The 23,293-nt window shown below is 48.1% G+C and overlaps 1 protein-coding gene across 1 annotated transcript in view; it reads right to left on the reverse strand.

Moving 5' to 3' along the window:
* Window positions 1–12,281: 12,281 nt before the first annotated feature.
* The window catches only part of GPR156 (G protein-coupled receptor 156), a 42,030-nt gene continuing 31,018 nt past the window's right edge, over window positions 12,282–23,293 (reverse strand). The window contains exons 8-9 of the mRNA XM_070938371.1: window positions 22,017–22,181; window positions 12,282–13,511 (exon numbers count right to left, since the gene is read on the reverse strand). Coding sequence (XP_070794472.1) covers window positions 12,282–13,511; window positions 22,017–22,181 — 1,395 coding nt within the window. The remainder of the gene's footprint in view (window positions 13,512–22,016; window positions 22,182–23,293) is intronic.

Here is a 23,293-nt window from a genome sequence, read left to right on the forward strand (position 1 = left end):
ATCGGGACCAATCGCCGCCGGTGGAAAGGAAGCATCCGCGCTATATAATCAGCCAATGACAGAAGAGCTACGAAAATAATCGGGCCGCGCATTCTTTCCTTTCTGGGATCCAATGAAGAACGCCGGGGCCTGAATTGTCACCGCTGCAGAACCAATGGAGCTCACGGATACTTCCCACGGCATTTGGACGAACCCGGAGAGGAGGCTGATGCGAAATGGGCGGAGCTTCAGTGGGAATTTTCCTGCCGTTCCAGGGCATCGTCTGGAATTGTTCCGTCTCCCCGAAAGCAAGTCTGTAACTCGGGTTTTCTCTTGGTGGCACTTGCTGTGTTTTGATGGCCGAGTGTCGCCTGCTCCGGTGGGGGCGTTGACTGAGTGCAAATGTGTCGGTACCGCTTAGGGGACGCATGCAGTCGTCGCCCTGCGCGCTGATAACCGAATTAGTCTTAGTCATGCCGCGGTTTGAGGGGAGAAGGGAAGTTCCACCACGACTCAAGGTGGGTCTGCTTAGCTAAGCACTTTGCTTTCCACGATTGCTTGCCCGATGCTGCCGAAGAAGGAATGTGGACCCCAGCGCTCTCCTATGGTTTACCTCTCTGCACGCGCCTTCCCTCGAGGGTACGATGCCTCTAAACGTTAACCTTATAAATCACAAGTATTGATGTATTAACTGTTGAGAAGACCGTACCAAATACCTGCACTGCCTAAGAGATTTTGTGCATTGCCCAGAAACTTCTCATGCCAGGTCAGAATTGATTTGCCAAGAACAAGTCTTGGCAGGCTAACCGTATCTCATTTTTGATCAAGGGCATGACATCTAACATTACCTCAGAAGCTTAGATTAGTAAAATACATAATTATGGCTTTGATGATGTGAATACTGCTGTTGGCTCAAGACTCTCGAAAAGCGTTCATTAGAATCAATTTCATTGTATACATGATGTACAACGACAATAAAGGCTTCGGACTTTAGTTCATCAAACTGAAAGGAGATACGGAGTGATGTGTTGCAGGTTTCTGTTCCGTTCACATTTTTATTAATGAGAGGTGAAAAAATGGCTGTGAAATACATAACACAAAATTGAATGGGATAAAGCTTGGAATTGAGGTTGACCAGAATTTTAATTAATCAACAGTATAACATTACTGCAAATGAACTGTAATTTTATACTGCATTAACACAAATATACCGGTAATTGGCAAATCACCAGGAGTTACCCTATCTTTTGCATTGATCATATCATGCCTTGTAGAGATCTTTCTACTATTCAGCATAGTAGAACAAGTTTACAGAATGGCAACAAAGTTGATCAAGCAATTGGAAACTAAGCTCTATAAGAAATGAGTTAAGGCATCAGGCTACAAACATGGAGATGGTTGTAGTTCCACCTTAGGCATGAAAGTTGACTGGTGACTTTGAACCAGTCACTCTGTCAGCCCAGTTCATCTTTTATAGAATAGAACTTAAGGGACTTTGGAGGTTGTCTAGTCCAGCCCTCTGCTCAAGCAGGAGAGCCTATATTATTTCAGATAAGTGACTGTTTAGTCTCTTCTTTAAAAACTCCAGTGATGGAGCACCCACAATTTCTGAAGGCAAGCTGTTCCACTGGTTAATTGTTCTGTTAGGAAGTTTCTCCTTCATTCCAGGTTGCTTCTTTCTTTGATTAGTTTCCAACTATTGTTTCTTATCCTGCCCTCCAGTGCATTATAGAATAATTTGACCCCCTCTTCTTTGTGGCAGACCCTCAAATACTGGAATACTGCTATCATGCCACCCCTAATTCTTTTCTTTAGACTAGCCCAGGGGTCAGCAACCTGCGGCTCTGGAGCCACATGCGGCTCTTTGGGCCCTCTGCTGTGGCTCCCTGTCAGGTGATCCCACCACTGGCTGGCCCCGCCCCTTGCCCTCCCCTCCCAGTCACTCCTCGCCTGGCCTGAGAAGGTAAAGGCGATGGCCAGGGATGGAGAAGCAGCCAGGGGAGAGCAGAGAGATACTGAGAGAGGGGGAGAGAGAGAGAGACATAGGGAGATACAGAGAAAGAAAGAGAGAGAGGAGGGAAGGAGGGGAGAGATAGATATGTCAAAAGGGTTTTGTGGTTCCTGGTGTTTTTTGACAACTGGTTCTCTGCCCTAATGACCAGCTGGGTAGGCATGGCTGGGAGGGGGGTCATGTGACTGGTGGAAGTGAGTGACATCGAGTTGGCCACGCCCACCCAGGTTTTGTGACTCCCGGTGTTTTCTTTTCTGTGGGAAACGGGTCCAAATGGCTCTTCGAGTGTTTAAGGTTGCAGACCCCTGGACTAGCCAAACCCAAATCCTGCAGCCATTCTTTATATTTTTGTAGTCTCCAGGCCTTATCATCTTAGTTGCTCTGCTCTGAACTTTTCCCAAAGTCTCAACATCATTTTTGTAGTAGTATGGTGACCAAAATTGGTTGCAGTATTCCAGGTGTGGTCTTACAAGAGTTTTATAAAGTGGTACTAATACTTCACGTGATCTTGAATCTATACCTCTGTTTATACAACCCAGGACTGTATTAGCTTTTTTGGCGGCGGCTGCATGCACACTGCTGGCTCATATTCAAGTGATCATCCACTAGGACTCTTAAGGTCTACTGTTTTTGAGCCAGGTCTCGCCTAATCTGTACAAATATCTTTGATTTTTCCTGACTAAATGTAAAACTTTGCTTTTCTCCACATTAAAATTCATTTGGTTGGATAGGGCCCATTATTCAAGTTTGTCAAGATTTTTTTGAATCCTGAGCTTGTCTTCAGGGGTGTTGGCTATTCTTGCCAGTTTAGTGTCATCTGCAAATTTGATGAGTTCCCCTTCTATTCCCTCATCTAAGTCATCTATGAAGATATTGAAGAGTACTGGGTCTAAAATGGAGACTTGTGGTACCTCACTGCTTACTTCTCTCCATGTATCCACATATCACCTTGTTAGTTTTCAAGTAGAAGATAGGCATATGAGTGCCATGGCTCATAAATCACATATAGCTTGAAGTGTCAGGTAATTACAGTACATCTGGAAAGAATTGGCCATGTTTAGGTAAAGGCTTAGAATGTCTCAATTGCTGCTGGAACTACATCTCGTTACAACCCATACTCGTATGCCTCAGGCTACATTTTTCTTCTGGTTCCTTAATCATTTTCTTCATCTTATCTGTATTTCTGCCTTGTCCTTTGAACCCTGATTGGAATGCTCTATTGGTCTCCAGGAATTTTTCATCCTTTACATCATTTTTAACCATGGTGGTGCACTGGTTAAAATGCAGTATTGCAGACTAACTCTGTTGACTGCCAGGAGTTTGATCCTGACTGGTTCAAGATTGACGCAGCCTTCCAACCTTCCAAGGTTGGTAAAATGAGGACTGAGCTGTTGGGACCAATATGCTGACATTTGCAAACCACTGAGAGAGGGTTGTAAAACACTATGAAGTGGTATTTAAGTCTAAGCACTATTGCTATTGACTAACAATGCTTGCCTTATCTTTTGAAACCAATTTACTGGTAGGATATCTGCTTTAATTCAGACTGAATTGGGTAAGTCTTGCCTTACAAATAAATTGTGGTTGATTGTTTAATTAATTTATGATTTACTTGAATCTGATAAGCAATGACAGACATTAGAAGTCTTTGCAAGATTAGTTATACTATGGAAGACAGGAAGATAACAGTACAAGTTTGGTAGTTGGCAATTTGCTGCTACAGGGAACCAAAAGAAATGTATTGGACCAATTAGCTTGTGAGCACATTGTCTGCCTGGAGCAAGGACGTGACAGAACTATTTCCAAGACTTACCAGGTACAGTGACAGTTTCCCTTCCTGTTAAATTTAAGTGGGAATAATGACATTGCAAAGAACACCCCAACCCTATTACCATAGTCTTTCTTTCTTTGACTTTGAAGAATTTCAAAACTCTGAAGGCCTTGGTAGCTTTTTCACCCATTTTTCCAGTCCAAGGAAGAAAGAAAAGGAAGAATTCTGCAAACTCAGACTATGTAAATAGACTTGATTTCTTAAACCATGCTATCAGATGATACACTGTGGGAGAGTGACTGAATCAAATGAGAACCTATGAATGGAAATGATGGAAGCTCTAAGAGTATCAGTTCAACCAACTCTTAATGTTATAGAAAACATTAAGTAATATTTTTAGATAAAGAAAATGCTTTTGCTGTATTGCCCCAGTGGACAATAGATTTATAAGTTCAGAAAGTGGTGTATGCAAACTTGAAAGGTAACAAGTAATTCAACCTTCCATACACAGATCTCGTCTTGAAGGAAATAAACTTAGCACTGTTAACATCATTAGATCTGAATTTAGTTTCTCAGGTAATTTTTAAATACTATGCTTAATTCTTCACATGTATTTTTCTTCACATGCCGGTAGTCCTCAACTTATAACTAAGATGGGGATCAGAATTTCTATTGTTAAGTAAGTTGGTTAAGTGAGTTTCACCTGATTTTAAAACCTTTTGGTGGCAGTACTGATTCTGTAAAAGCTTTCAAAGGGTCTTCTCTGTTCATATGACTAGAGCATTTTCCATTCAGAAAATCTTTCACTAGTTCATAGTCAAGCAATTTGTATTTCTGAGATGCAACAACTTCCTTTCAACAAAAGAAATTTTCTATCAAATGGATAGTTTATTTTTATTAAACACAAAAATAAACAATATACAATTATGAAGAAAAAACTAAAAAAAATAGTAGTTAACATGCTGGTCTAGTACCAGAAGACTAAGTTCTAATCTCACCTTAGTATGAAAAGCCGGCTGAATGATTGCATCAGTCACTCTTCCTCAGCCCAACCTACCTCACAAGATTGTTGTGAGGAAAATAGAATGTTTGCTGCCTTGAATTATGTAATAAAAACATGATTTAAAAAATATAATGAATATACCAATCCATGTTCCTTCAGTTTGGCAGGAACTCCAGAGAAACAGCAGAGATGGACCCCCTTGAGCTAGCAAGTGCATAATACTTTTCTTTCTGGGTTATTAGGGCTGGGCCAAGATTCAGCATCTGGGGACTTTTGACATCATTGGTCATCATTCAGATAGTTGACCCATTGCCAAGAATACAGGATTCCTAGCAGAGAACACCTAGGGATGGTGTGATTATGTATCCCAATTGTGTATCCACATAATTAATTTTATGCCAAATATATATGTAGATACATCATTATTTCCCGTTATGTCAGATTAGAGAACTCTTACTATCAATTGTTCCAAGTAGCAACACAGCTAAAAACTAAGAGAATTTATAATTCAGTAATGCAATTTGGAAAGCTTGCTAAGTAAAAAATAATTACATACAAATGGTCTCAGCTGGCTGAGTAATCCCTTCTACACAGATGTATGTTATACAGGCAAAGAGAAAAAAAGGACCATGTCACTGTCTCCATGTCAATCTTCCATGCTACTAATCATAGACTTCAGCCTGTAATTACATTTTATATAGCCATATCACACTGATGACTCATCCTCATCTTACAAGACGTTACTACTCCAAGATACTTTTCACAACCAAACTAGATACCTGTCCCTGGATTTTTGTTTCCTAAATGAGAAATACTACACTTGGCTCTGTTAAATTTCACTTTGTTGCTTTCAATGTATTTCTCAAATCTGGTAATTTTGAATTGTATTTCAGTCTTCCATGGTATTAATTCTCCCTTTCAATTTTGTATCTGCAATTTTAATAATAATTCTGCCCCTTCATCCAAATCTTTAATCAAAAGACTGAGAAGTAGATCTAGAAATGTTCCTTAGGGCCACTCACTTGATACCTGTTTCTATAACTAATCAAGAAAGACTTCTTGATAAACCATGCTGGTTTCTGGTAATTAACTCATTGATAATAATTTGAGTTTGCTCACAAACGTGTTTCTTTTCTTCCTTTTGCACAAGCGTTATAAAAAAGCAATAAATGAATGAGTGGATTGATGGATACTAAACTTTTTAGAAGAGGTCTAGCAAATCAGAATTGAAATTGGTATTTTCCTGTGCGCTGCTCCCACTATCCATGCATGGGTTAATCCTTCAGTCTTTGGCAAACAACTGAGTGAAAAGAACAAAGGTTTTTCCCCTTTCCGGTTCCCAAGCCACGCCCTTGATCCCATGATCCCCCAGTCTTCACTCAGTTGCTGGCAAACACTGTAGTGATTTTTGGAGCTCCACAGTTTTCCTAAAGATATAGTGCTTCTGTGGGGTTTCTTTCTCTTTCTCTCTTATTTCTCCTAGTTGTTTTACTTTCCTCTTTCCATTAGGCGATTAGGTTTTGTTTTGTTGATTTTGAATAGCCTGCTTTTCGCGGTTTTTTCCTTGCGGCGTGAATCGCTATTCAGCGACCTCCAGCTGGAAGGGGGAGCAGAGCACAGCCACCCACGCGGCTTGCTTGGCTAGCCCCTCATTTTTAAACCACTATATCTCCTGCCTGCGGTCCTGCCGCCAACGACCCGCACCTCTCCAGCTGGCCAGCGGGCACAGAGGAGCAGCCCGCCTATTTTAAACCGCTCGGCTCGCAAGAAACAGTTCCGGGAGCCGAGCGGCTTTGCCTTCATCAGCTGGGTGGCAGATTCGGCAACTCCAGCCACCCACGCCACACGGCGCCCCCCCTCCGCCGCTAGAGCGATTCCGCCGGATCGACATCAGGGCGAGGGCGCGAGGCGCAACAGAGAGCTCAGCAGCCTTCCCTGCACTACAGAAAGAGCTCTCACCAGGCAGTAGCGCGGCATTTGGTCGGACCCTCGGGCTGCCATTGTGAGTCCGTCGCCTGAGTCGGGCACAGTGGATCGCCTCACCACGTGCCAGCGCCATATTGGGGGACCTTCAGGCCGCCATCTTGACCAGACTCACAAGCCTGCGCCCCCATCAATCAGCAGGAACGGCTACAGAGCCCGCCCCACACCTCCTGGGGGCAATCAATTCTCCTCCTCCCCACCATCTGAGGAGAGAATCTGGGGCAGTTCGAGGCTCTCCTTGGAGAGATTACCCCTCGACTCATGGAGCTGCAGGACAGGGGGTCTGCCCGAAGAATCCAGCGGCTGCAGCCATGTCTTGCTCCCCTCCGTCCTCAGATATGGAGCTGGAGCTCACCCCCCCCCTGCGCAAAGAGTCAAAAGGGGGGAAAAAGAAATCAAAGAAAAGGCATGAGAGCTCTGTCAGCAGGGCTGCTTCAGAAGGGTCCCTACCTTTCCAGGATAGGGTGGCAGTACTTAAGGAGGCACAATGCACTGGAGCGGCAGTGGGAGAGGGTTCACAAGGCAGCCTCAGCGACCCCATCCAGAGAGCCTGTGCCATTGGAGCCCACACAGGCCCCTCCAAGAGAGGCAGAGCCGGGAATTACAAGCGTGGCCGACATCGCAGTGACCCCAAGAACTCCAGACTTGGGCGGGGCGAAGTACACCCCGCTTCGAGGCAGGCTCAGGGGCCGCACCAGGGATTTCAACGACCCCTTCACCAGCTCAGCATCATCAGTCCAGGGAAGCAAGTTCCACGCCATCAAGGGCAAACCCTCAGCCTCAGGGGGGGCCAGGAATGGCAAACCCAATGGATTTTCAGGCCATGTTCTCGGCAGCCCTGTCGTCCTTCTTCACTGCAACCTTGCAGCAGGCGTCTCAGGCACTTGGACAGGCCGCACCAGGCCAGGTGCAGCAACACCAGCTCCAGCCCCATCCTCTACTGGAACAGGGCCAAGGCTCCTCGTCTGAGGAATCAGACCACGCGGAGGAGGGGCCTGAGGAGATGGAGTTATCAGAGGACGAAGGCCTAGCACTGGACACACCAGCGTTCACAGGGCTTTTTCGCCCGGCCCTATTCAAGTCCCTGCTCCACAAGGCTAGACTCACAACCAACCTGGGAGTGCCAGGGGACGTCACAACAGCCACCCCTTCAACGGTGGGCCCTCACAACGTGCTCTTCAAATTCGCAAAGCCACAAAAGGACTGCATTCCTTGTCCTCAGCTGTTCGCGGATGTGATCCAGAATCCCTGGGGCCAGCCAGCCTCGCTAGCAACATCCAGCAACCTGGATAAGAAACTCTACTGCTCGGCCCTAGAGTTAGAGGACCTTCTGGTGCTCCCTTCAGTAGACCAGCCAGTGGCAGCGTTAGCTTCTAGCTCGTTGATCTCCACTGACCCTCTGGACACTCTCAAGGCAGAGGAGAAGAGGATGGAGTGGGCCTTCCGCAAGGCTCATCAGGCAATGGGCTGGGCAATCAGATCAGCGACGGCAACTTCCTTCTTCAACAGAGCATCGCTCATTTGGCTCCAGCATCTGCAGGACAGGCTTCCCCCTGAGGACACCAGACTGCATCAAGACCTAAATAAGATAATAGCCGCTACAGAGTACACAGCCGACACTTCTCTGAACTCAGCCAAATTTGCTTCAAGGGCCCTGGCTTCAATCCTTATAGCCAGGAGACTTTTCTGGCTCCGGCCCTGGAAAGCCGACTTCAAAGCCAAGTGGAAGTTGGCAGCTGCCCCATACAAGGCACCAGAGCTGTTCGGCGCTGCGCTAGAGCCCATGCTGGTAGAGGGGAAGGACAAGAGGAAGATCCTCCCATCAACGTACCGGCGCCAGGAACGCAGATACACACCTTACCCGCCTCAACAGCCCTTTCGTGCCGGCGCTGGACCCAGCGGGTCCGTCTCGCATCGCCCCCACTACCAGGGAGGCGATAGATTTCAGGACAGACAGCAGTTCTGAGACCGAGGACGAAACCAACAGCCTAAGCGCAACTTCCGTGTGCCGGTCCTAAGCCCGCCAGAAGGGGGAAATGACTCCAGGCCACCAGGTCCCATAGGGGGAAGGCTCATCCTCTTCCACCAACACTGGGCCAGTTCAACTTCGGACTCCTGGGTAAGGCGTACGACCTCTTCAGGATTATGCATCGAGTTTTCCTGTCAGCCTCCACACCGGTTTGTCCGCTGTCCAATGCCACAATCCTCAGAATTTCAGGGGCTAATGTCGCAGGAAATTGCCCACCTCCTGGCAATCAAGGCCACAGAACCAGTCCCGCACAGCCAGCAGGGCTCAGGCTTCTACTCAACCCTCTTTTTGGTACCCAAGAACTCCAGGGGCTGGAGGGGCATACTGAATCTAAAGCATTTGAATCTGGCCGTCCAATACCGCAGTTCAAGATGCACTCCCTCAAGCCCATCTTAGCAGGGGTGAGACAGGGCGACCTCCTCCAGTCGGTCGACCTCCGGGAGGCCTACCTGCACGTACACATCCATCCAGATCACCGTTAGTTTCTCAGGTTCGAGTACGCGGACCACCACTACCAATACCGTGCGATGCCATTCGGACTTTCGTCGGCCCCCCGCACTTTTACCAAGCTAGTGGCGGTGGTGGCAGCCAGGCTCCGAGCCATACCGATCCGGGTGCTCTGTTATCTGGACGACATTCTGGTTCTATCGTCCACGCCCAGCCAGGCTGCCAGAGACATGAAGACGGTACTGGAGGCATTCCAGGATCACGGCTTCACCATAAACTTCTAAAAGAGTCAGCTCCAGCCGACAACCAGGCTGCTTGACCTGGGGGCACTAATAGATTCAACCAGCGGCCAGGTATTCCTCTCGCTGGACAGAGTCCAGAGCATCCAAGTTCTGACACAGCAGATCCTGACAAGGAGGAGGGTTGCCCTAATCCACCTCTCATGCCTCCTCGGGAAGATGGTGTCCTGCTTCAGCATCGTACCGTGGGCACGCAGACACTCGAGGCCCCTCCAGTGGTTCCTGCTCCCCTTCCAACGAGCGGGCAGGGCAAACTCCAAGCGGGAGGTATGTCTCACTCTCCAGGTCCGCCGGTCTCTCAGGTGGTGGATATTGCCCTCTCTGCTCAAGGGGTCCAGCTTCCTAGAACCGGACCGGTTGATACTCACCACCGACGCAAGCCTTTGAGGGTGGGGAGCCCACCTCCACAACCTAGTAACACAAGGTCAGTGGTCAAGACGAGAACGACAATGCAGCATCAACCTCCTGGAGCTCCGGGCGATCAGACTGGCACTGCGCGACTTCCAAACAACGGTGCAGGGTCATCACATCTTGATCCTGACCGACAACATCTCCGCCAAGGCGCACGTCAACAGAGAGGGGGGCACAAGATCCCGTACCCTGATGCGAGAGACCGAGGAGCTGTTCAGCTGGGCGGAGAGGCACCTGCTCTCGATCAGGGCAGACCACATATCGGGGGCAACCAACGTCAGAGCGGACTGGCTCAGTCGAGAAACAATAGATCAGGCGGAATGGCAGCTCCACCCTCATCTGTTTCAACAGCTCGCCTTACGTGTCGGAAGACCGGTGGTGGATCTCTTCGCAACCCCGGCCAACGCTCAGCTCCCCCGGTTTGTGTCACACTACCCGACACCACAAGCGGAGGACCACGATGCTCTGCGCTGCAGGTGGCTCAAAGGTCTGCTGTACGCATTCCCACCAGTCCCTCTACTCCCACGCCTCATCCGGAAATTACTGGCAGAGGAGGCCGATCTGCTCCTGGTAGCCCCGAACTGGCCCCGGAGACCATGGTACGCCGACCTAGTGGCGCTGTCCGTCGTCCAGCCATGGGTGATTCCCCCACAGCAGCTCGTTCTATGCCAGGGGGTGGTCACGCACCCAGACCCCCAGTGGCTTCAATTAGCCATCTGGGATTTGAACAGGTCATCTTGAAGAAGGACAACATACCGGACAGCGTCGTTGCCACCATCCAGGCGGCTAGGCGCCTGTCTACGGCACGCATCTATGAGGCATCATGGCAGGCATTTTGTCGCTGGAGCGCCCGCCAGCATATCGATCCAACTTCGGCAGATATTCGAGATATCCTGCGATTCCTACAGGCCGGCCTAGACAAGGGCCTGGCTCCCGCAACCTTACAAAGGCAGACAGCGGCACTGTCGACGGTCATCTCATGCGCCCCGTATCAATCGCTCTCGCACCACCCACGCATTAAGGGGTTCCTGCATGGGGCCTCTAACCTGCGACCACCCACGGTTCACCGCTACCCGTCTTGGGACTTGCCGCTCGTATTGTGGGCTCTGACCGGACCACCATTCGAACCTTTAGACACGGTTCCTCTCAAGCTCCTGTCGTTTAAAGTTACCTTTTTGCTGGCTATCACCTTGGCTAGGAGGGTCTCAGAAATAGCGGCCCTCTCGGTCCGCAAAGATTTGTGCATCTTCCGTGATTCCACGGTGACGCTACGCCTAGATCCGGCCTTCATTCCGAAGGTCAACTCGTGGTTTCACCGGGCCCAGGAACTCATCTTACCGGACTTCTGCCCTTCACCTCGAGACCCCAGAGAGAAGAGGTGGCACACACTGGACGTTCATCGCGCAATCCGCATTTATATCCGTCGGACTGCACCCTTTCACCGCACGGAAGGACTCCTGGTCTCCTTCAACCCGACGTCTATGGGACAGAAGATATCAGCAGCCACCGTCAGCAGATGGATTAAGGCCTGCATCGCCATGGGGGTATGACCTGAACGCCAGACCAGCTCCTGGCAAGATACTACCTCATTCTACCCGCAGCGTGGCCACCACGGCAGCATGGGCCACTCAAGCCTCCGTCATTGACATCTGCAGAGCAGCGACTTGGTCGTCCCTCACACCATTCATCCGCCACTACAAGATCGACGCGTACAACTCAGCCGAGGCGTTGTTTGGCCGCAGAGTTCTCCAGAAAGTGCTGACGGACGAGGACTGTGGAGGCAGTCAGCCTCCCACCCAGGGGGTTTGAGCTTGGGTATATCCCATGCATGGATAGTGGGAGCAGCGCACAGGAAAATGGACGTTGTCTTACCTGAACGTCCCTTTTCTTGGCGCTGCGTACACTATCCATAACCCTCCCTTCATGGCTGCCTGCCCGGCCTATAACTAAGACTAGTTCTTTCCTGTTATGTTAAGTTGGTGTTAATAAAGTTGTGTTCAAAAAGTACTTCATGATTTGGTTCCTTGTCTGCTGCGCCTTCGTTCAGACTGGGGGATCATGGGATCAAGGGCGTGGCTTGGGAACCGGAAAGGGGAAAAACCTTTGTTCTTTTCACTCAGTTGTTTGCCAAAGACTGAAGGATTAACCCATGCATGGATAGTGTACACAGCGCCCAGAAAAGGGATGTTCAGGTAAGACAACGTCCATTCTATAGAAAATATGTTACTTGAGCTTCTATGTGATTAATTTTTATAGGCTCAAACAATTCACAGAAGAAGCCATGCTTTTGAGGATATTTTCATTTACTACTGAAAAACAGAAATGTATAGTAAATTCAAATTTTATTTTTATACGTAAGTGGGTTCCAAATCTTCATTGAAATTCACAATTTGTTTAGGTTTGCTGTAAAGTTTTGCATAATTTAACATACTATATTCAGGATCTGTGTCAATCATGCAGCTGTCACTAGAAGAAGAAAGACTGCAATGGCAAATTTCACAAGCCTGTGTGTGATGGCAATAGGTTCTCTCCCCAGAAGAACTGCTGCCAGAATCAAAGTAAAAATGCTGGAAGGGAGACAGGCCTGGAATATCTCTTGTCAGAAAATCTTTCTGCTGATAATGAAAATTCTTCAAGTTTGTGGGATAAAATGTAGATGCACAGTTCCCTACTAGATGATTGTCTAGCAGCAAGCCATAGTCTTGATTGTATAATGATTCAAACCCACTGTCAGGCTTAGTTTCAAGTGGGTTTTTGAGCACCAATGATGGCAAAGGTGGAGGCTGATGCAAATAATCTCCATCCTTGGTGCATCTTGGTGCTGACCAAGGATATTCTATTAATCTGCTCATTCTTTGCATTCTGTTGGCTGATTTATTCACACCACATTGAATACCGGACACCATGGAACCAGAAAAGTTGAAGGGGACTTCCTTCTGAATCTCCTTTGGTTGCAACCTTATTCTCCTTTCATAATTGTACTTGGGTCCCCTGGAAGATAGCTGCATTGTAGTAACATGATCCACACTCAGATCCTGAAAGTTTTCTTGAATTCTTTTATTGCTCACAGAACTTACTTCAGGGCTTTGCTTTTGCTTCAGTGCTGAAAAATGTGGTTGCCTTGCTCCTTTGCTCAGTGTGCTGAAACTGTGTTCCTGTAGCCTCTCTCTAGTAAGTAAAGTGCTGGATTGGGAAAACCATTGCTCTTCATCATACTTAGCACCTGAATGCTTCTTATTCACTAGTTTGCACTTAGCAGTAATGTCTAATGACATGTTTTCTTTATTTGTATGTTCTAGGTCATCAATAGACCTTTTTTCACTAAGTAATCCTGCTACATATTGTGAATTTGAGAGGTTAGAATTCTGCCATGGTTTCAGCTCCTGGCTAAGTGAAAAGGGTAGTTTTTCAATTGCCGCTGAAGAAACATTAGCTGTCGAATGAGAAGGCAATAAAATGGAGGTTGAAAGAAATGGAGAATCGGCAACACTGTGGTTATCCTCTATAGCCACCAGTCTCATCAACTTCTCCTTAACACTGTTCATTTGTTCTTGAAGATTTGCAATTGCTGTATCTTTCTGTTTTAAATAAACTATGATAAATATTTTAATTTAAATGCACCAAAACATAATTATAGTTCACATAAAATGAATATTTGAAAAAATTAAGACAGGCCTGCTAGGCAAAGGAATGAGCCGGAATAAGTAATAAATGTTATACTTCAACAAAAATTATCATGTTGGCTAATAATGATACACATAATAAATGTACATAACAAACAAGAAACACAGGAGGAGAAAAACAGAATATTGCTTATCAATCTTATATTAAAGATCTTTGACAAACACAAAGCATTAACATTGTGTGCACTATTTTGTTAATGAAATGCAACTATAAACAAGATACAGTAGTACCTTGATACTCAGTTGGTTCTGGGAGGCTGGATGAGTACCAAAAATGATGAGTACCAAACATTTTTTCCCATAAGTAATAATATAGTGAGTCACAAGGCAGATGACATCAACAAGTTCAAGCTTATGCGTTGAATACCAAACAAACAATTAGGACAAAATTTTCACGTCAAAATGCATTGAATACCAAATTTGATGAGTTTCAAAGCAGTTGAGTACCACTGCACTTGTTCATTTTGCCTTTTAACATCAGTCTTCCAAATATTTGGAATATACTGGAGAATGTATTCCTTCTCGTTGACCCTGGCTCCAGCGGTCAGGAACGGGTATCCAACCACTTCCGAGATGAGTGATTGAGTCTGCAACTGAGAAGCTCCTCCCCTTTGTCCTGCTTCCCAGCTTTCTGACTCAATCCGATTGAGGAAGGCACGTTTGAGCTTAGCTCCTGGCAAAGATTATTATTTGCCATAGTTCCTCCCTCAGTTTCTAAATTTAAATAGAGGGAGTCTTTCCAGCGAGAGGGGTTCGCTCCCAAGACCGCTGAGGGCCAATTTTGGCTTCGTGGGGGCTGCTGGTTCCTGGCTGGTTGAGCCTGGCCCCCACAACAGCGAGAAGGGGTAACACCTGAATCCCCTGTTTAAATATTTGCGGTAAGCCCGTCGCCTTTCTCGGCTCCCTTGCCTCCACTCAGATCGCCAGCCGCTCAGTTCGCCAGCCGCGCTCTCCGGATTGAAGCCTGGGCTCCGGAGGCTTCGTTTGGCTGCTGCGAGGGCGCAGATAGCCCCATTTCACCGACGCCGCTTTGGGAGGCTTCCGTGCGGCACGGATCGTCGGATCATCTCCCGACACGTGGGAATCCACCTGGAGGCAAGTATTGGGCACAACGGGAGATGCCATTATTGACCGGCATTAGATCGCGGTGGCCATTTTGGATCAACCGCATGGCCTTTTAGAGGCCTAGCTAATTTGGGCTTCGTTCATTTCTCCTTACTTTGGGGAATTACCGGCCTTTTTGGGTTACCTGCATCACACTAATTTAATTTAACTACCCTTCCTTCTCAGGGTTCAGATGGCTCCTCAAAAATCTAAGGCCTCCAAACAACGCCTTCAAGGCGAAGAATCACAGGGCCCTGATCCTGTCCCTGCTAAAAGGAGCAGGAAGACTCGTCATTCTACTGACGCTTCTAAGGCTTCTCATTCAGCTGCAGCCTTGGCCAAGGAGGAATTAAAGCTCCACATGGCCATTGAGAAAGCCATTCAAAGAGCCACGAAGGAGGCCTCATTGCAGGAGAAGGTTGCTTTGGTCCCTCAATCTTCTGATTCTCCCAGGGCTACCCCACAACAGGCGGGTCCTCCCTTGTCCCAGACTCCCACCCCTGCTCTATCCCCGGATGGGGATCATCTTTCGGCTGCAGGCCATCAGGAGGTTAATGTCTCACTTTTTGGGGAACAATCAGTGGCCAACCCTGGGTCAATTATGCCTGAACCCACAGTCCAGCCTGACCAATCTAATGCTCCTCAGGCCTCGGGCTCTTTGGCTCCTGAGGCCCTTATAACTCCTGTCCTGGCCTCTTATATTCGGGAGGCCATCAGGGAAGGGGTCAGACAGGAGATGATCCAACGCACATCTTCCTGGGTATCTGATCATTCGGTATCTCAGGTGGATGTTGTGGGCTCTATGATTTCATCTGACCATGGCAATATTCCAGAGGGCGCTTCTACTTCTGGAAGGGCCAGGGCTCCTTCAGCCTGCTCTTCTGGTCAGGATTCCCTAGCTGGAGCTGACCTTCTAGATCGTGAACTGTCAGATGATGAAGATTTAGCCCCTGACCAACCTGCCTTCGTTGGTCTCTTTAAGCCTCATTTGTTCCGTTCCCTTCTCCACAAAGCTAAGGTCACCACGGGTTTGGGTATCCCAAGACCCCCTCAAACTTCGACAGGGGAAGATGTGCCTGTTGCAGTCCCTCTCTTTGAGGAACCTGCTGTTGAAACGGAAGAAATTCCAGGCCCTAAGCTTTTCAAGGACGTATTACAACGCCAATGGTCATCCCCGGCTTCAGACCCCAGTCCTAATGCAGTAGATAGGTGTTTATACAATCTGGCCCCTGAATTGGCTTCGGTTTTGCAAATGCCTTCAGTTGACCAACCGGTAGCTGAATTGTCGGCTACCTCTAACTTGGCTGGCCCCCCAGAGGACAACCTCCGACCTGAGGATAGACGTTTAGAGCACTCCTTGGTTAGATCTCATCAGGCCACGGCCTGGTCAATCAAATCGGTCTTGGCTTCATCCTTCTTTAACCGGGCCTCCATATTATGGCTTAGACAATTGCAGGCCAGACTTCCTGCTTCTGACCTAAGAGCTCAACAGGATATAAGCAAGGTCATTGTCGCCTTGGAATTCTCAGTGGATGCAACTTTAAATTCTTCTCGCTTCACTGCCAAGGCCATTGGTTCCTCTGTGACTGCCTGCCGCCTGCTTTGGCTTCGCCAATGGCAGGCGGATGCTAAATCCAAATGGCGCCTAGCCAGTTCTCCATTTGAAGGCCCTAAACTTTTTGGGGCCTCCTTGGAACCTCTCCTAGTGGAGTCCAAGGATAAGCGGCGTGTTCTACCCATTATGTCCCGTAGGTCAGATATTAGATCCCAGTCCTCGTTTCGGCCTTTTCGGAACCCGGAGGGGGGATTTTCAGGTTCCCGTAGACAGAGGTTCTATCCCCCCAGACAATTCCGATCACAGGACCATCAGAGCTTCTCCCCCCCCTAACAGGGGCCAATCTAGGCGGCCCTTTCGCGGGGGCAGAGGGCGTGGGTTCCGCAGATCTTGCTGATGGCTTGGCTTGGCTTCCCATTGGAGGCCGCCTGGCGTCCTTCGCCAGCCAATGGGAGGCTACCTCATTGGACACGTGGGTCAGGGAGACAATCCGTCTCGGTCTCTCCCTGGAATTCCTCTCCTTACCCCCAGACAGATTCCTTCGCTGTCCTCTCTCTCGGGACAAGACCTCCAGACTTCTGGTGGCTTCGGCCATTCATCACCTCCTCGAGATTCAGGCCATAGAACCGGTTCCCGGGGATCAGCAAGGACGACAGGGCTACTATTCTCGCCTTTTTGTGGTCCAAAAGGCATCGGGGGTGGAGGGCGATTCTCGACCTCAAGTCCCTGAACCGTCGTATAGTCTATCGACGGTTCAAGATGCAGTCCCTTCAGTCCATCTTGGAGGGCATCAGGGTAGGGGATTACCTCACCTCCCTCGACCTGACGGAGGCGTATCTTCACGTTCCCATCCGCCCATCCGACCGCTTCCTCAGGTTCTGCTTCGCGAACCATCACTACCAATACAGGGCCCTCCCATTCTGCTTCTCTTCAGCCCCACGGGTGTTCACGAAGTTGATGGCCGCACTGGGGGGCCATCTCCAGTCCCTGCCAATAAGGATGCAGTTTTACTTAGACGATCTCCTCATCCAGTCAGTCTCGGAACAGCGAGCATATCAGAACCTGGCCTCTACTCTCCGGGTCCTGAGGGACCACGGTTTCTCGATCAACTTGGCCAAGAGTCATCTAACTCCTACCACCCGCATCCAACACCTGGGGGCCATCATAGACACAGTGGAGAGCAAGGTCTATCTGTCCAGCCTGCAGTCCCTGGTCAGGTCAGTGACGTCAAGGAGGGTCTCTTCCTTGGCGTCGCTGTCCCAACTCCTGGGAAAGATGGTTTCTTGCATCGGGATAGTTCCCTGGGCCCGTCTCCACTGCAGGCACCTGCAGTGGTTCCTCCTTCCCTTCCAGAAGCTACGCCTGGGGTCATCTCACCGGGTGGTCAACATCCCTCCCGGGGTTCTCAGTTCTCTCACATGGTGGGATTCAGAGGCCGTTCTTCAGGGCAGAGAATTCAGGGAACCTCACTGCCTGATCCTTACAACGGATGCCAGCCTTCACAGCTGGGGGGCTCATCTCTCGTCATCCCTCGCCCAGGGTCATTAGACTCAGTCTGATCTAAAGCACAACATAAATTGGTTGGAACTCCGAGCCATTCACTTAGCTCTCCGGGTATTCGCAAACAAGGTAGAGGGCAGACATGTTCTTGTCCGGACGGACAACATGGCCGCCAAAGCCCGTGTGAATCGTCTAGAGGGGACCCGGTCTCGACTCCTCATGGAGGAGGCCGAGAGACTGGGAGCCTGGGCGGAGACACATCTGAGATCATTACGGGCGGCCCACATTTCGGGGGTGGCGAACTCTCAGGCGGACTGGCTCAGCCGGTCCACATTAGATCCCGGGGAATGGGCCTTGGATCCCCAAATGTACAGGGAAATCTCCTCTCGATTCGGGAATCCGACCGTGGACCTGTTTGCAACACGTCACAACCGTCAGACCCGGCGCTTCTTCTCTCGGTTTCCGGACCCGGAGGCGGAAGCAGTCGACGCTCTACACAGCAACTGGCCTCCCGGGCTCCTGTATGCCTTTCTCCCTCTGCCCATCTTGGCCAGGGTCGTTCGGAAGCTGATTCTGGAAAGGGCGGAGATCATTCTGATCGCCCCTCACTGGCCTCGTCGACCGTGGTTCGCGGACCTGACGTCCCTCTCCGTCCGTCCTCCATGGCGTCTTCCCCCGGACAGGCTCGTTCTCCGGCAGGGCTCGATTCAACATCCGGACTCCGGCTGGCTTCAACTAACCGCCTGGAGATTGAGCAGCGCATGCTGAGGGACCGGAGGCTTCCCCCCAGGGTCATTTCCACCATCCAAGCGGCTCGCCGACCAGAATCTACGATTCGACCTGGCGAGCATTCTCCCTTTGGTGCCATCGGAATTCCATTGTGGCCTCCAAGGCTTCTACGGAACAGGTGCTGGTGTATCTCCAGGATCGGATGGATGCAGGTTTGGCTCCCAACACACTCCACAGGCAAGTAGCTGCTCTTTCCTCCATCCTTTGTTGTGGGAGACGGGGTTCCCTTTCTAGTCATCCCCTCATCCGCCAGTTCCTGAGGGGTGCATCTAATCTCCGCCCGGCTCCTATCCATAGGTACCCTTCATGGGACCTACCTCAGGTATTGGATGCCCTCACCAGAGCCCCCTTCGAACCTCTCAGGGAGGTCAGTCTGAGGTTCCTTTCCTACAAGGTTTCATTTCTCCTGGCCATCACCTCCGCCAGACGGGTGTCAGAACTAGGTGCCCTGTCTACGCGGGCAGACCTTTGCATATTCCATCCTGATAGGGTCGTACTCAGATTGGATCCTACCTTTCTCCCTAAGGTCAATTCTCCATTCCATCGTTCCACGGAATTGGTCCTCCCTGACTTCTGTCCCAATCCCTCCCACCCTTCTGAGCGTACCTGGCACACGTTAGATGTCAGGCGTGCCTTACACATTTACCTTAGGAGGACTTCTCAGTTCCGTCGGACTGAGTCGCTCCTAGTTTCTTTCCAACCGTCCTCCATGGGCAGTAAGGTTTCCTCGGCCATCCTTGGGTGATGGATCAGGGCCACCATCACTAAAGCATATGAGGCCCAGTCTCTTCCTGTCCCCCGACATATTACAGCCCATTCCACCCGCAGCGCAGCTACCTCGGTTGCCTGGGCCACGCAGGCCTCTTTAGAGGAGGTGTGTCGGGCTGCGGCCTGGTCCACGCCTACCCCATTTATACGACATTATCGACTGGACAGATTTGCCTCATCAGATGCGGCCTTTGGTCGCAGGGTCCTCCAACAGGTACTCAAGGCGTCAGCCCCTCCGGCTCGGGTGGGTCCCTCCCAATAGGTCTCTGCTTGGGCATGTCCCGTTCCTGACCGCTGGAGCCAGGGTCAACGAGAATGGGCGTTGACTTACCTGAACGCCTCTTCTGGTTGACCTGGATCCAGCGGTCAGCCCCACCCTGATGGGCCCTTGCCATTCGGGGTCTTCTGTCGGCCTTTCTCCTTTCTTTCAGCTCAACGTGCCTGTCTGCTGTATCGTCTTTCATCAAAAAGCTGGGAAGCAGGACAAAGGGGAGGAGCTTCTCAGTTGCAGACTCAATCACTCATCTCGGAAGTGGTTGGATACCCGTTCCTGACCGCTGGATCCAGGTCAACCAGAAGAGGCGTTCAGGTAAGTCAACGCCCATTTCATCTGAACCTAATCTGAAATGCCACAAAATGGACTCTATTACTTCAGACTAAATGGCAAATCAAATGCTAAAATCTCCACTTAATATGTGGGGCTATGATTCCTCTTTATAAAGTGCTTCATTTATTTCATAAGCCACCTAGATTTGCTTGATTAAAGTGACATAAGCATTGATTATGGATACAAAAACCTATCTACTCAATTGTACTTTTTTAAAGGCAACTGGACTTGGTTTTTCCTTGTAAACATTTCGCTTCTCCTCCAAGAAGCTCCTTCAGTTCAGAATTGAAACTGAAGAAGCTTCTTGGAGGAGAAGCGAAACACCTTCAAGGAAAAGGAAAAGTCCAGTTGCCTTTTGAAAAAGCACCTTTGGGACAACCGTGACCTGGATGACTCAGAATCTCCATAGATAATGACTCAATTGTTTTCAGTATTTTTTTTAATTTTAAAAAGATAGGAACATCACACAGCTCACATGTAAGTTCAGGTTGTATGGCTTTGGGGATTTCTTCCCACTAAAAATTATTCAATGTTCTTCTGACATGTTGCAACCAAACAAAGCCAAAGCATATTCTAAGAATGGTTCTACTTGTTCAGAACTATCTGTTTTACCTAGGGCTCTATACTTGGAAATGTTGCTGTAAAAAGTACCTTGCTCAGTGGTGAAATCTAAAATTTGTTACTACTGGTTCTGTGGGCGTGGCTTGGGGGGTAATGTGACGGTGGGCATGGCCATTATTTTTTTTTTACTTTTAAAACCATTTTTTGAAAAAAAAAATGCTTTCAAAAGGCTCTGACAATCAGGCAACTCAGCTTGGATCGTCAGAGGCATTTAAAAGAAAAAAAGGGATGTTTTTCTTTTAAAAGCCTTTGACGATACCAGCTGAGCCGCACGATCATCAGAGGCTTTTTTTTTTTTTACTTTTAAAAGCATTTTTTCGGCAGAAGAGGTAGAAAAAATGCTTTTAAAAGTAAAAAAAAAAAAAAAAGCCTCTGATGATTGTGGCTCAGCTGGGCAGGAATTTTTGCTACCGGTTCTCTGAACCACCTGCCTCCATCGCTACCGGATCGAGCGATCTGGTCCGAACCGAGAGCATTTCACCCCTGATTTCACCCCTGATCTTGCTGCTTCCTTTATTCCAAGGATTTTCTATCTTGTTAAGTGAAGATAGTTGGTAAAATTTTCAATGAATTGATTAAATCCCACATCTGCCAGAGAAGTGGCTATATTTAAACCGTTTCCATCATGGGAGCAAAAATCCATGAGAGTAGAGTATTTGCTGAATTCCTCACATTCTACTGGAATGACAGTCAATGAACTATTTTTTCAGTATGCAATGAAAATTCCTATAAAAAGCTAACTTCAGTATTGGGAAATATGAATATAGTCCATCTCCATGCAGAGATAGGTGTGCACAGCAGCTGCCTTCTCGCACAATTGTTTATTCAGCAATTTGTATCTATATCCTCTTTGAGATGAGCATGTTCTTTTATGATTTATGATGTTGCAAACATCTAGATAGCAAAGAGATTTTTTAATAATATAGATTCCTGATCACCTGTACATTTTTCTGACCATTCTAAAATGTCTGGCAGGGAAAAAACACACCATGGACTATAATAGTTTCCCTCCCCCCCAAGGTCTGCCATATTTATCACTCCTGTTACTTGCCCCAGCTCCTGTCCACTTAACAGTTCTAAACCATGCAAATGCAAGTAGATAAATAGGTACCACTTTGGTGAAAAGGTAACAGTGTTCCCCTGCACCTTTGGCATATAGCCATGCTGGCCACATGACCACAGAAATGGTCTTCAGACAACTGGCTTCCTCGACCAAGAAACTGAGATGAGCACCATGCCCTAGAGTCTGACATGACTGACAGGGAAACCTTTACCTTTTAAATCAGTTTAATCCATTTTCTTGTTTTTATCCTATTTTATCTTATTTTCAGATCTGAAGCTCAGTTTTAATTCTATGAGATACTTTAATTATGTTCATATAGCATGTGAGAATGGTTGCATAGTGATGAGATGCTGTATTTTCATTCTTTCTACTAATTATGTAAATATTTCCCACCTCTGCAAGCTGCTGTATCAAGGTATTTTTTTCCCCGAGCAGCTGGTATATCTCTTCATCACTATACATTGTAGAGTGGAAATTCTTGTTGGAACCTGTAAAATATTTGGCCATGTTGCTGGTATCAATTTCTTGTTTTTCAAAAGTCTTCCACTGTCTGATCTGCTGAACATTACAGTAGAATTAGAGCTCAACCTAGTCAGAAGTAAGGATCAAGATAGAATACAGTAGACAAAAAGTGAAAGCTATGGAGAAGTTGGGGGGCAAGTCTTGAAACTGCTGAGTTGTTTTGTCCTCATAGGTAAAGATCTCACTCCCTTGTACACATGCAAACTTTTCACTTGAAAGGCAAGGTTCATTTTCTTTGTCCATGTCTCTGTCTCCCTCCCTCCCTCCCTCCCTCTCTCTCATACACACATTTTCTTGGACAAAATATTTTACTGCAGGCCTTTTCACTATTTAAAGAAGGAAGACAACAAAGCATGGAGCAGGTCACTTGGCAGCTATAGCATCAAAATATTTCACAGTAGAGTACAAAATGTTTGAATCACATATGTGAAATAAACTCTTACAAATACCTGAGAATTCACCCATATTAAACAACCTCCTATCCCAAAGTTTATTGCATTTTACAGACAACGGGCGATAAAGCCAAATATTTAAGACATATTCAGATAAATAGGCCACACTAAAATATATGCACATGAACACTGAAATAAACTGAGGAGAGAGCCCACTGTTTCCGTGAGGTTATCTGACAGTGACTTGGAATTGAACTTTCTTGCTGCCAAAGCTCATGTCCTCAATGTCCTCATTTAAATTGAGGACATTGATAAAGCCGCGGCTGGTGGGGCTTTAGATTGAGTCGTGCCTTTGCGGCCTCTGACCCGGTGCCGATCCCATGTGGCTCCATGGTTCACCGAGGAGCTGAGGGAGATGAAGCACCAGAAAAGACGCCTGGAGAGCGGTTGGAGGGCCAGTCTCGCTGAATCTGACCGAACACTGGTAAGGTCGCATATTAAGACCTACCTAGTGGCGATAAAGGCAGCAAAGTTTAATTACTTTTCCGCTCTTATTGCGTCATCAGACAATCGTCCGGCCGCTCTGTTCAGGGTGACCCGCTCCCTGTTACATCCGGGAGTGCGGGAGGACCCCCTGGAAGGCAGGGCCAAGGATTTCGGACAATATCTGTATGACAAAATCGCACAGATTCGGGGGGATTTGGACTCTGACTGGGTAGATTCGGGCAGGGTGGCGAGGAATAGTCTTGAGAATGT

This window comes from Pituophis catenifer, unplaced genomic scaffold (genome assembly GCF_029215685.1).
Source record: "Pituophis catenifer annectens isolate HBS135680 unplaced genomic scaffold, rPitCat1.0.hap2 SCAF_2, whole genome shotgun sequence".
Taxonomy (NCBI): Eukaryota; Metazoa; Chordata; class Lepidosauria; order Squamata; family Colubridae; genus Pituophis; species Pituophis catenifer.